Raw genomic sequence first — 14425 nt, 5'->3', positions numbered from 1 at the left:
GCACAATTGTCTGGTAACTTAATCCCACAAACCTAGAGAGCAGCTAAGGCAAGAACAACAGTATTTATTCAGCAAGTACAAGACCAGTTTGAGAGCTGCATTCAGTGCAACCGAAGACCCTTGGCATTCCAACCAGGAGCAGTGGGGCCGCGGATGGAGCTCGCTGGAGCTCTGCATGGGGGCAAGGAGTGGGCCTGCGGAGGGGAGGGGGCTGACCGTTCCTTTGGTCCCTTGAACCTCCTTCTGATTTTCATCTAGAAGCTCCTGGGCAAGGGCGGGGTCTGTGGAAGGATCGGGGGGGATATGTGGGGGGGGGGTAGGGGGGGGGGGGGGGTGTGTGGAAGATGAACTGGAAGGCTTCTGGGGGACCGCTCCAAGATGCGGTCTCCCAGAGCCATCCCATGGACCATGCATCACTCGGGCGGAGGCACTCAGAGAAGGTAAAGCTTTCTTAGCCCAAGCAAGGATGCTGTGCCCGCTGGCTGCCACCACTGCTCGGCTCTTTGGCATCTGCCCAAGGCCCATGACCCAGCAAAGGGCTGGGATGAAGATGATGATGTACACTGTACCGAGGGGTCAGTGTCACGGCTTCCGAGGCCCAGATCCCTACCTACTGTCCCTGTGGTTGCCCCCCGCCCCACGAGTGCCTTTGCTGCCTCGGCTCCCCGGAGTACCGTCTCCTTTCAGCTCCTCAGTGAGAAAGACGAGCAAGAAGGGAGGATGTGGCGGCAGCTCAAGCCCCGCGGCAAGCCCCCAACATTTAACAGGTTCTGGGTCCGACTGAACACGTGTTATCGGGTTTATAAGAAAGGTCGATCTACCTGTGCAAAACAGAATTCTGCAAAACAGAATGCCTACCAAGGGAGTTAAGTCTTCTGGATGGTTCCATTCCCAGGTGGGATCTACAAGAGACGCCACCCAACTCTTCCTTTCCACAGCGGGGGTAGACAGCCAAGCTCTTCAGGGTCGGCATGGACACTCGTGGGGTCAGAAGGCCTGAACTTTCTGGGCCTCGTCTGTGAAGTGGGGAGAACAACACGTGTTCTGCAGTCATGCGGGGCACTGGAGAACTCAGATACGGAAGTGCTTTGAAAGCCTGTGAAGCAGTGAAGACATGGGCAGGGTAGACCACTAGCGTGAGGCTCCAGCGCAAGCCCGGGGTGCGCAAAGCGAATGTGCAACATGAAATCACCTCCCTGACCGGAGGGCGAGGCTTAAGAAGGGCGGGTGGCTGGGATGCCCCCGGCTCACTCGGGGTGGATGGAGATCACCCCGCCTCTAGCGTTTCCTTGGAAACCTCCCCTCGCTTCAGAGGCAGGGAGAGCCCAACCAGTTGTGGGAGGAGATGGAGGCCACGAGCAGGGGACAGGGAGGTGCGGACCCCAGGAGGCCACAGCACCCGTGCAGCAATGTGGGTTTTCGGCCTGGCCTCCTTCCCTGGCATCTAGCCCGCTCACTCCGGAGTCCCGCTCTCCCTCTCTTAGCAGGCATGAGGCCTCTTGCCAATCACACGGGAGGAGCGGCTGGGCCTCGGTCAGGCGGGGGGAGTTTACGGGAAACAGGGTGTTTGGGGGTGTGAATGCTGGGAGAGGCCGGAGCCAGAGATGGGAAGGCTGACTCTTGCTCCCGGAGATCCCCAGGCCTGGCGTACCAGGCGCCGCCTCAGAATGTAGGAAACTACCCCAGGAGAGGAGGGGACAGGAGGAGAGCCTGGGACAGGACCGCGGCAGCCCGGAAGATTCCAGGCGGGGGAGAAGAAGGGCCCGTGAGTCCAGCACCCCACCCCACTCCTGGTCTGTGCCCTAGGCTGTCTGGTCGGCGTCGAGTGCAGCGTCTCTTAGGTCCATATCTACTCCTGTTTCTATGCTATGCTAGTGACACGAAGCACCGTTATTGTTCACAGGGTGCACAAACAAGTCAAACCAAACCACTGCGCAAACCAAACGTGCAAAACAAAATCATGTACACGCGCCTGGCACCAGCCCTGTGCCCCGCCCAGCGAGCCCCTCGGGGCCCGTGCGCCCCCCGCACCCGAGGCTGGGGTGGGAGGAGGAAGAAGCTGGCCAAGGGTGCGGTGTCCCTGCCACACCCACACAGGGGCCAGCGCAGAGTCAGGAGAAACAGGACACCCTGGGCATGGCTGGGAAGCCAACACCTGTCTGACTTGGGAGAAGTGACCTCAGGGCCTCCTTAGGGGGAGGGGGTCCTCTTCCTCCACCACACATCTGCTAAAGTGCTCCGGACAGCTGGCGGGTGGGCCAGGGGGCGGGGCACTCAAGGCTGGGCTTTCCCAAGGCCAGCAGGTGGAGGCGGGTGTGAGAGGAGGGGCTGGGCCGGGCTCTATGCATCGGGCTCTGTGCATAGTGTGGGTTTGCTGGGCCCCCAAAAGCCTGCCGGGGCCAAGGCAGGAAAGGACTGCAGCGGGAGGAACACATCTCAAAGTGCCTGTTAGGGGTTGGCTCGAAGCACAGTGAATCACGTGTCAGACATGGGGAGGGGCCCCCCCACCGGGTCCCGTGGCCCCCCTCAGGTGGTGCGCCGCCCAGCCCAGCCTCTCCCGCCCGCTGCAGCCGTGGCCGGAGGGTGTGCGGGCTGGTGGCAGCGGTGCGTCCTCACGTGGGGGGCTGGTCAGTGCCTTTACCAAATGCCGCTTGACCTGCCTCCAGGGGGAGCGAGGATCCGAGCAGAAGCTCGCTTTGGAACATGGTCATCGATTTGAGAACCTGCGGGGAAGGACACAGAGGGTGAGCTTTTGGGGGGCTCTCGTCTGGGCTGTAAAGGCACAGCCACCATCTAGCGGGGGGAGCTGGTAAGCCCTCTGTGGGTGTGATCTAACTGAACCCTCACAGCTCTATCCCATTTTCCAGATGAGGAAATCGAGGCTCAGGGAAGTCAAAGAGTGGCTGGCCCAGGGTTGCAGTGTGTGTCAGCGGTAGAGCCTGGATTTCAACCCGGGGCTTCCTGCTTCAGGGCCTCTGTGCTGAACTGCCCTACTATGCTCTAGCCTGAGCATGTGGGCTCTCGTGGTACACACATACCACAGACCACGAATCAGCCCATCAGCATGTGGACCTTTGCAGACATGCCTCACTGAGTAAGACGGGGAGAAGGCTGGGCATTCCATTGTTCTGGAAAATCAAAGAACCATACCCCAAAGGCCCAGCATCTTGAAATCCCAAGACTTAGAAAAAGAGGCTTGGTGTCTCGGGGAGGGAGTGGGACATTCTTCAGTCCCGCCCATCCAGAACAGACAAGGTTGGGAGGAAGGAAAGTGAGAGGACGCCTGCTGTTTGCTGAATCTGAGAGGGGTGGTGCCTGAGATGTGCTGGGAGCAGAAGCCACTGGCCAGCGGGCCCACAGCTCTGGGCGCCCTGAGGCTTCCGGTGGGGCTGGCTGCTGTGGGAAGGGCCGTGCCCAGGCAGCGGTGGGAACCGACGGCTCCCGGGACGGCACTCTACACCGCAGATATGGTGCGGACTCCCAGCACACGTCTTGTCACTGGTGCAAGCAGCCATGGCCCTCAGGGTGGGCAACACGACTGGCTCTGAGGATGGAGAGGACCCCCCCTCCCCCAGACTACAAGGCCCTCAGAACAGGAAGCATATGTCCTTTGACCCGAGCTGCCCCCAGCACATGGGGGGCACAGGGGAAGCTCAGCGGGCAGCCCCTCCCCCTCAGTACCCCTCGGCCCCTCGGATTAGGAGAGCCTGTAGGTGCCGATAAATGCCACGCCCTGTGTGGAAAGTTCTGGATCTTGCTCCTTTCACTGTTCAGGTCCCAGTGCGGCCCTCACGGAGTGATGCCAGGCCTCCACCTGGTCGGGTTCTGAAGGCCGCTCGGTGTGTTTGAGGAGAGTCCTCCCACCTTCGAGCGGGGCTCCTAGCATCCATCAGAGCTGCCCGCAGGACCAGGCCACATCATAGCCTCACTCGTTCCCCGGTGGGGGCGCGCTACTGTTTTGGTGGCAACGACCCCCACCTTTCACTACTGCAGAGCTCCTGGGATAAACAAAGTCCCAGAGCACAGACACACCCAATGTATCATACGTGGTATTACGTATATTAAAACTGCTGGCAGAAAAGGGGGCAAACATGGGGCTGAGGTGAGGGAGGAAAGGGAAGGGAAACACCTCTTTCAGAGGCTCTTGGGGAACAGGGATGGAGAGAGTGCAGTGGGGGTGCACGGCCCTCAAGAGGTTTCAAGGGGAAAAAAAAAAAAACCATCTGGACTTAGAAGCCATGGGGAGAGCACCTGATCAGCTATGGCCTCTTGGGGTGGCTGGTGCCCAGGGACCGGGAGACCCTTCCCACCCCTCCTAATGTCGGTGTGTCTGTACTGTGGGACACGGCGCTCATCTCTAGACAAGGGGCGGGGGGAGAAGATGGAGAGAAGCTGCCAGGAGCCCATGCCTGGGCGGGTCTCTGCTCCCGCTACCCCACTGGGGGAGAGACAGAGGTCCCTGGCAGAGTGGCCCCTGTTCTTACCAGAGAGGCTGAAGCTGGACTCATGAAGGTCTCTCATGCCCCCGTGTCGGGTAACAGGCCGGGTGGGAGTGTCTGCGAGGGGCGTTCCCATCTCCTTCTTCCCAGGATGCACCACGACCGCGACATCTCCCAGGTAGGGAGTACGGTCCACTCCCTTAACCTTTAAGGTCTAGTGAAGGATGGAGAAGGAGAAAACGTGGAAGAAGGACACCGTCAGAGCCCGGATGCCAGAGCCACCAGAGCCCCCTCTACAGTTGAGAGGAGGCTGGATGTCGCCACTCTGCTCAGGGTCCAGATGACAGGCTGTGACGAAAACACCCTACATCTGGAGCTCAGGGAGTGGGGCATTCTCTCACCTCCTCAACAATGTGTGTGTGTGTGAGCACACGATTGCACACGGGGGCCCCTGCCTGCTCCCTCTCAGTGTTGGTAGGGTAACAGGGTAGCAGGCAGATTTCTGGGGTACTGTGCTCACCTGGAGCAAAGCTATCCCCTCACCCGCCAGACTCTCAAGAGGCCATGACTTTTACCGTGACCCGATCCACTTTGTGAGGAACGAAGCAAAATAAAGCTGATTTGGAGATGAGACACCCCCCACCCCCGCCCCAATGACAATACTGGTCGGTTTCATGCTCACAAGGCAGTCACGCTAAGAGCCCACATTCTGCGTCCAGACGGTACCGGCTCCAATCCCAGTTTTGCTTCGTTGAAACTCTGTGGCCTTATGCAAGTTACCTAATCTGTGTCAGTTTCCTTATTTGTCAAATTAGGATGGTGACAGCACCTATTACATATAGAACTGTTATGCGGTCAAACGGATTAATACACACAGAGCTCTCGGAACTGCTCTGGCCCGATGCAAGGGACATAAGGACCAGCAGCCCTAATCATGGTAGATGTCCTTTCCATGCGGTTGTTCACGTTAAAAGGTGCTACTATGAGGAGGACCGAGGGAGTTGGGAGTGTGCACACAGGGTCTGAAGCAACACTACAGATGGTCTATACCCCCGGCACCCACCAGGGACACAACCTCCACCTCCTTGCTGCTGGCTGCTTACTGGAAATCTTGTTGAAACATCCAGGGAATTTCCCGAAGGAACTTCAGCCTACGTGTGTATTCTACGGGCTTCACTGACCAGGGTGGGGGCGGGGCAGGGAAGGGGGGAAGGGTGGCAGCTCCGGCTGGCTGAATCCTGAGCCAGTGACCCTGGCAGGCTACACCCCGGCTTTCGGCAGCCCCCTCGGTGCCAGCTGCATACCCAACCCTCACCCGGAGGTGCTTTTTTTCCCCCTGGAGGCCCAAGCTCTTTAGGGGCCCATCATTTGGGAAAAGGAGATTTTTTGTTGGTTTTCTTTTTCTGCATGCATGCATTCTTTTACAGAAAGGCTGTGACAACAGGCAACAGAACAGGCTTTCACTTGGGAAACTTACATTGTCATTGTAATAAGTGCTTCAGATAAAGAGACTGGGGGGGGGGGGTTGAATTTACATCAGTTCTGGTAGCTGGCGTTACTCCAGGGCCGCTGGCCTAAGGATCGGAATGCTGTGAACTGGTGTTCATTTTACGTCTTTGTGAGCTTGGCTTTTAGAGGGCCTTACAGTACTTCCTCTGCCCTCTGCTGACCCTATTTCCTGACTAAAATATCTTTTTTGGAAAGACCACAAAACTGTCATCAGATATTCTCCCTCCCCCCCAAATTGCAACATAATTCATCAACTATGAAACTTGTCATTTTAAAGTATTCAGGGGTGCGTGGGTGGCTCAGTCAGTTAAGTGTCCAACGCTTGATTTCAGCTCAGGTCCTGATCTCTGGGGTCATGAGATCGAGCCCCATGTCGGGCTCGTGGCTCAGCACCGAGTCTGCCTGATTCTCTCCCAATCTCTCCCTGACTCCCCCTGCCACTCACATACTCTTTCTCTTCCTCAGAAATCAATCGATCAAACAAGTAGATAATTCAGTAGTGTTTCAGTGGTGTATATTCCTAACATTGGGTGGCCCCCACAACCATCTCATTCCCAAACTTTTTCATCACCCCAAAAGCAATCCCACACCCCCTCCCCACCCCTCAGCCCTGAGTAACCACTTATAAGATTTTCTAGCTACGGATTTCCTTCTTCTGGATATTTCATATAAATGGAATCCTAAAATATGTGGTCTTCTGTGAATCGATCCTTTCACTGAGTATCAGGTTTTTAAGGCTTTGGTATGTAGGGTGGACTATTTGTACTCTTTCCTGTTCTGGCTCAGGAACACGGATGGATACACCTCATTCTGTTTACCCACTCAACAGCTGATGGACATTTGAGCTGTATCCACTTCTTGGGCTCTACAAATAAAAATTCGTGTAGATATATATTTTTATTTCCCTTGAGGATATACCCAGGAGTAGAACTGCTGGCTTATTTGGTAACTCTAATATCTAACTTTTGGGGGAACTGCCAGTCTGTTTCCCAAGTGGCTGCGCCATTTTACATTCCCGCCAGCAAAGGATAAGTGTTCCAATTTTTCCACGGCCTAACCAACACGTTATTTTCCAGTTTCCTTCTTAAAATGACAGCCACCCTTTGTCAAACATTCCAGGGTATGAATGCCTCCCTCTTTCTGCTCTCGCCGGTACACTCTCCAGAGGCTGGCTGAGGCCTCCGCCATTATCCACATCCGAGGAGCAGAATGGAGATGGGACCATTCACCTCCTGACAGACCCTGAGTTTGCTTTTGGAATGAACACTGTGATAACTGAGGCCACTCTTACTTCATCCAGACTGGGAAGGAATCAGACAATGGTGGAACCTCGAAGGCCTGCCAGCCAGCGAATCAAGAGGAACCCAGCGGTCACGGACACACTCTTGGGCCTTCGAGAACCTGGAACTCCCTGTTTGCTGGATCACTTAAAATTCTTTTTTTAAATTTTTTTAAAGATTTTATTTATTTATTTGACAGACAGAGATCACAGGTAGGCAGAGAGGCAAGCAGAGAGAGAGGAGGAAGCAGGCTCCCTGCTGAGCAGAGAGCCCGACGTGGGGCCCGACGCGGGGCTCGATCCCAGTACCCTGGGATCATGACCTGAGCCGAAGGCAGAGGCTTTAACCCACTGAGCCACCCAGGCGCCCCGGATCACTTAAAATTCTATCTGGAAATCAGGGGCGCCTGGCTGGCTCGGTCAAAGGAACATGTGACTTTTGATCTTGGGGATGTGAGTTTGAGCCCCACATGGGGTGCAGAGAGATTACTTAAATAAATAAAACTAAAAAAAAAAAAGAAAAAGAAAAAAACACACAAAACTATCTGATAATCAAAGATGGGGAATGGAAACCTGCACTACCCTGCTCTGTCTGGCATTTCCCTTGTCCCCTCACACACACCCCTCCTAGCCCACGAGGGCGGCACCATAGTTGGTGAAAGAAAGCTGTGGTTTTTGTGCATGAACTTGTACAGATAGCCTCTACTGAATAACGAAGTCTTGGTGAGGGCCCTGAGAGTTCGGGAAGGCCTACTGGCCTTCAATTCCATCTGGTGGAACCTTCCTTCTGGGGGCGGGGCCTCATGGGCCAGCCAGAGGAGTGGGTGTCCAGGGAACGGCTGGGAGGGCACAGGCTGTGGCAGCGGCTCCTGGAAGCCTTTGGATGGTTCCAGGAAGGAATGAGAAGGGGAGCACCGAGGGGAGGCCTGAGGCACCAAGTAAAGAAGCTTGGGTTTTGCATAAAGGACTAGAGAACCAAGAGACTAAGAAAGTTTGGCTGATCCAGGGGAGAGGTCATATGATCATTTCATGGCAAGTGCACCAAGCCCCAGGCGGCTCTTCAAAGGCCTGTTCCTGAGACACTACGGAGCAGATTTCTAGAATAGTCACATGGCAGCTGAGTCTATTTCTCATTCAGGGTCCTTCATACCTTTGGTCCCTGCTAGAAACCAGAGCTGATGATGAGTGGAGAGCACGGGGCCTGTGAGTAGGAAGTTGATGCTGGTCTGGGACAGTGACCACAATGTGTGTTGGGGGGAGGCAGGGTGGGGGTGAAGACGTCACCTGGAAGTGTCCAGAAAAGGCACCCCCCCAGCCCAGCGGCTACTTAGGGCCTCTGGCTGAAAAACACACAGACCATTTCACTGGGTCTCCCCCCTGCACAGACCAGCAGCTGATGGACAAGGCTGAGCTGGGCAGTTTACCAGAAATCTGCAGGGAACCACCTTCAGAACACACAGTGAGCACCTGCTGTGTACAGAGGACTGGTATGTACTGGGCAAAAAGAACAGAAGAACAGGAGAAGCTGGGTGAGGAAATTAAAAACAACAACAACAAAAACATCACCATCTTTCAAGTGTGCCATGATTCCAACCCCAGCATCCCAGAGTCTAGGCAGGAGAGCTGCTGGACCCTCAGTCATGAGAGAACGCTTGCCCTATCTAGATAGCAGCCTCTGAGGTCACACTAATGCTGCCTTAGGCCACAGGAAGGGGAGAGGAAACCGCACGATGCTTCCAGCTGTCACAGTGTCAGAGCTGTTCTCTCCTGATGATCTGCGATCTCCGCCCAGAGGTCAGACCTGCTTCCCAGGACCTGGAGCGGTCAGCAAGAATTTGGGCCAGATTCTCCAGGCCAGCTCTCAAACAGAAGGCTGGACAGTCAACCCTTGAGCAATCAGAGCACAGCCAGTCTTCCTTAGGGTGACTCTGTCTCCTCAAAGGACAGAGCCCCTGGGAACAAGGAGAAGCCCCAAATTTTGGTGAACAGGGTGCTTATGGACTCCAAGGACTGGGCAGGACCCTTGAGATATGAACTATTCCAGACCTGGCCTGACCATCAGCAGTGTTGGCGGGGTGGGTGGGGCGGGGCAGTCTGAACCACCGGCAAATCCCACCCTCCTTACTACAGTCACAAGGGAGGGGGAGGTTTCAGGGAAAGAGCAACTCCAGTAACCCAGGCCAAGCCAGGAATCCCATCGGAGGATGGGCAAGAATCTTCCAGATGCTAGATGTTGGGGACATCTGTGAGCACCTTGTAGTAAGTATTCCCTTAGCTCCAGGGGAATTAGCGCCTGTGCTCTTTGCATTGGTCCCAAGTGACCATTCCAGACACTAGGACTCAGTGGGAGAAGAGAGAGAGAGAACATGTCTGAGATTTAATACAGCCATTACTGAATTCCCCAAAAGGGGGCTACTACCTTGTCCCATACCCTTCTTCTCCTTCCCTCATCTTACCTTTTCTCTCTGGACTAGCTTCTTGTAGACGGTGTCCGGGAAGGACCTCAGGGGATAGAACTTGCCAGTGCCCTCGGCACACATGAAGACACCGTTCTCGTACACGACTCGGCCCCGGCTGATAGTGACCAGGGGGACGCCATGGCAGCGCATGTTCTCATACAGGTTGAAGTCTCCTCCCTGCACCTGGGTGCTGGCTGAGATGGTCCTGGGGGAGAGGCAGCGGTGGGAGAGAAAGCTCTGAGACAAGCTAAAGAGGTCTCGGCTCAGTGGGAGGGGGCGATGCTCAGTGGGAGGGGGTGATGCTCAGTGGGAAGGAATAACCCCCAAAGCTGGTGGTTGCAGGCTGAATTGTATTACCCCCCAAATTTATACGCCGAAGCCCTCACCCCCAGTCTCTGAATGTGCCTGCATTTACAGATGTGGCTCTAAAAGAGCTAATTAAAGTAAAATGAGGTCATACGGGTGGACCCTAAACCAATCTGACTGATGTTCTTTGTAAGAAGAAATTCAGACAGCAGACATGGACACTCAGAGCAAAGACCATGTGAGGACAGAAGGGAAAGACAATCATTTACAACCCAAGGGGAGAGGCCCTAGATGAAAGCAACTCTCCTGAACCCTGCGGACACCTTGATCTTGGACTTTAAGCCTCCAGAACTATGAGAATATAAATTTTTGGTGTGTGAGCCCTCCTCTCGCCCCGTCTGTGGTAGGGTTAGGGCAGTCCCAGGAAATTAATCAACTGGGCTAAACTCTAGCATTGTTTTGTTTGTGCTTTTAGATTTATCTATTTTTGAGAGAGAAGGAGAGCAAGAGCATGAGCAGGAGGGGCAGGGGGAGAGGGAGAATCTCAAGCGAACTCTGTGCTGAGCACAGAGCCCGACGCGGGGCTCGATCTCACGACCCTGAGATCATGACCTGAGCTGAAACAGAGTCTGACACTTAACAGACTGCGCCACCCAGGCGCCCCTAAACTCTAGGGATTTTTCTGCCAATAGTGATCCATGACAGCCACACCTCTACAGCAGCAGGGGCCTGCCCCCCAGCATCAGGAGGCAGAATGCTCTTTGGAGAAGAGAGTGTAGGTATCCTGGCACCAGGGTGGACCTTCTTTTCAATTCAACTTTTTATTTTCAGATTTCCATTCAATGTTTGCCTGTCTTGTTCACTTCTGGCTTGTGCCCCTGGCAAACTGCCTGGCAAAAGGGGCACTTAAAAATCTGTTGAGTGATTGAATGAAATTTAATATGAAAAAATGGTTTCCAACTCCCCTGCCCGGATCTCTGAGTAAAAACCACGCTCTGTATCCTGCGGCATGGTGACTCTGGACACACTTCGTATAATCACTTGGCTCGTGGTCACTAGTGTGTGGCTGTCGAGCACTGTGCTCTCTGGATTACCCAACACCCTCCCAGAGGGAAGCAGGGGGTGTGGGAGAGCCCAGAACGCCAGGGTATCGGTCCCGTTCAGCTGCTTCTTAGCTATGTGATGTGGGGAGCTCGCTACTCTCTGGTGTTAGTTTCTTCAATAGAAAAATGGAAATAAAAACTCCAGCACGAATGTTTTTTGGGGATGGATATCAAATGAGCTCATTGACGTGAAGCCGCTTTGAAACGCCGTGAAGAGCTGGGCCCGTGGGGAGGCTCTGTAGCCGGTCTTAAGATTGTCTTGTTCAGGGCGCCTGGGGGGCTCAGTCAGTTCGTCATCTGACTCTTGATTTTGGCTCTGGTCAGGATCTCAGGGTCGTGACATCGAGCCCTGCGTGGGGCTCTGCGCCGTGTGGGAAGTCTGCTTAAGATCTTCTCTCTCCTTCTCCCTCTGCCCCTCCCTGCTTGCTCCCTCCCTCTCTCTCTCTCTCTTTCTTTCAAAAAAAAAAAAAAAAAAAAAAAAAAAAAGATGGTCTTGTTCATTGCCACATGCCTAGTGCCCAGACCATGGCAGGTCTTTAAAGAGTTGTTGAATGGAGTCACACCTCACGGGTGGACTTCTCTACGCTAAAGGCGGGCAAAGACGAGAAGTTGGCAGAGTTTGGTAACATAAGTTCCTTCAAACCCCATATCCCTCCAGGGCTGGTAGCTAGCAGCGGGTTTTACTTTGTGGCTTCGGGGTCCCACACCACCACGTCAGCGTCAGCTCCGGGGATGATGCGGCCTTTGCGGGGATACAGGTTGAGAAGCTTCGCTGCATTGGAACTGGTAACGGCCACAAAACGGTTCTCGTCCATCTTTCCGCCAACCTGAAACATTGCAGAAGTGCCAAGTCAACCCAACACTGCGTGTGCCTCAAACCTCTGGTCACCCTTGCCTCTGGCCGGTGGACTTTTAGTGGGTCAGAACAATGGGACCAAGAACGACAACGACGCGGGCACCATGGCAGACGAGCCAACCTAGTCGGCTCGGTCCCCTTGCTCACTCCTCGCTCCTTCATCCAGCAACAACGGTGAGTGGGCCCTTTGCAAAAGGTGTCTAGCCCGGTGGAAACCCACCTCCTGTTATACAACCAGCTCTACTCATGCGCTCACTACAGAGGGGTTGGTAGCCTCCCTTCCCCCATGAAGGGACATATATTCTGGTCTCTCCAAAAACCTCTTCCTGCCCCAGCCACCAGCGAGAGCACCGTGGACTCCCTTCAAGGGGGATTCCTTGGCCACTCCTGCGTCCCCCTGAGCTGGTGGCATCATCCTGAGAAGGTGAAATCTCCTTCGGCTCCTACTTTGCTGTAGCTCCTTTGTGATAGGTCAAGACCAAAGATACTTATCCTTCATGGGGAGAACAGGTGGTATTTAAATGAAGTCCTAGTCCCTATCTTTTCTGAAAAGCAATTAGGGAAAATATATGAAGAGCCTTAAAGATGTTCATATCCTTTGGGCCAGAAATCTGCTTCTAGGAACCTATCCTAAGGAAATAATTAGAAATGCTGACAATATATATACTTATGAACAAAGAAATTCTCTGCAGCATTCTTTGGGAGTGCAAAGATTTGAGACAGCTCAAAGTTCCAAACCTCAGAGAAGGATGAACAAATGTGGTACTTCCATCGGAGGAAATGTTATTTAGCTCTTCAAAAAGATGTTTTATTATTTACTTATTTTTAAAGATTTCATTTTTTTATTTGACAGACAGAGATCACAAGTAGACAGAGAGGCAGGCAGAGAGAGGGGGGGGGGACAGGCTCCCCGCTAAGCAGAGAACCTGATGTGGGGCTCGATCCCAGGACCCCGCAATCATGACCTGAGCTGAAGGCAGAGGCTTAACCCACTGAGCCACCCAGGTGCCCCTCAAAAAGATGTTTTAAAAAGAACTTTTACCGATAATTTTTACTCTTGACTGCTACATAAAAAGAAAATGAACCCAGTTATTAAAATAATATGCAGCACACACGTAGAACTGGGAAGAAATATATCAGAATATTAATCATTTAATTTCTCAGTATGGAATTATGGAGATTTTCCCCCCTAATACTTTTCTGTATTTTCCAAATTTCTAGAATAGGCTATACTACCTTTCTGTTTGGGAGAGTGGGTGGGGGTTGGGAAGACCTTTTTGGTTTCATTTTTGAATGAAACAGGGAGCCATGAGTGAAAACTCCTGCTAGGACTGGAGCGGAGACGGGCCCCGGAACATACCACTCCTCTCTCCCAGATGACACTCAGGCGGTCTTGCACGCCACTCACTCCATGCGGGATCTTGGTGAAGTCCTCCTTGCCCATAGCTTTCTGCTTCGTAGTGAAAGGCCGGTGATCTGATGCCACAATGTTCAGAGTATCACTGGAGAGAGAGAAAAGGATGTGACTGCTAAGGGAGGGAGGCTAGGGTCCCAGACGGCAGGGACAGATGCAGGGGAAAAGCTTTCCTTTGGGACCTAGGCCAAGCTGATCTCTGAAGTATGATCTCAAACAAGTTACTTCATCTGTGTGAACCTCAGTTGACTCATCTGCAGAATGGGAATATGGGTAGAGTGTGACACCGACTGTCAGCGTCCCAGGAGACACGGAGGAGAGCTTTTGGGACATCATCTTTTTTTTTTTCTTAAAAGGTGAGGCACTTTTTTTTTTAGATTTTTATTTATTTATTTGACAGAGTGAGATCACAAGGAGGCAGAGAGAGAGGAGGAAGCAGGCTCCCTGCTGAGCAGAGAGCCCGATGTGGGGCTCAATCCCAGGACCCTGGGATCATGACCTGAGCTGAAGGCAGAGGCTTTAACCCACTGAGCCACCCAGGCGCCCCGGGACATCATCTTTTAAGAGCGAAGACTGCAGGTGAATAAAGACTGAACTTAACATTTTGCTCATGTGAGGCCCAGATGCCAGTTTCCGCTCATCGCCTTCCTCAACCCCTACCAGTCCCTGCTGGTGACAAGCCTGTGCTGGGCAAAACATTTACAGGTTCAATGCTCAGCTTTGCTAAACAACTTGAGGCCGTCGCCTTTCTTGGATGTGGGGCTCTAACAGCACCGAAGGAGAAAGGAGGGACAAGACAGAAGAGAAGTCTGCCTTCATAAACCAGTCACGATGTACAAGTCAGCCCGTTCATCACCCCTGTCCTCCATGAGCATCAGAGGGTTACTGAGGCTGGCCTCCATGTGAGGCTGTGGGAGGCTACGGTGTGGTGCGGTTCTTCAGGGCTTCTGGGCTGGCTAGGAACTCAGGGCAGAGACTCAGGATGGTGAGACGCCAGACTCTGCCAAATGAAGGTGGTAGAGCCGGGCCCCATTCTGAGATCTCTGCAGCCGAGGGCTCA

General features: G+C 53.6%; 1 protein-coding gene across 1 annotated transcript in view; it reads right to left on the bottom strand.

Annotated features, from left to right (window-relative positions):
* Positions 1-314: 314 nt before the first annotated feature.
* The window catches only part of DPYSL5 (dihydropyrimidinase like 5), a 92526-nt gene continuing 78415 nt past the window's right edge, over positions 315-14425 (bottom strand). Inside the window, exons 9-13 of the mRNA XM_059405294.1 lie at positions 13312-13453; positions 11780-11922; positions 9684-9891; positions 4485-4653; positions 315-2723 (exon numbers count right to left, since the gene is read on the bottom strand). Coding sequence (XP_059261277.1) covers positions 2638-2723; positions 4485-4653; positions 9684-9891; positions 11780-11922; positions 13312-13453 — 748 coding nt within the window. The 3' untranslated portion in view covers positions 315-2637. The remainder of the gene's footprint in view (positions 2724-4484; positions 4654-9683; positions 9892-11779; positions 11923-13311; positions 13454-14425) is intronic.

The sequence above is a fragment of the Mustela nigripes genome, chromosome 7, assembly GCF_022355385.1.
Source record: "Mustela nigripes isolate SB6536 chromosome 7, MUSNIG.SB6536, whole genome shotgun sequence".
Taxonomy (NCBI): Eukaryota; Metazoa; Chordata; class Mammalia; order Carnivora; family Mustelidae; genus Mustela; species Mustela nigripes.
This window is presented reverse-complemented; position numbering and strand designations above follow the sequence as displayed.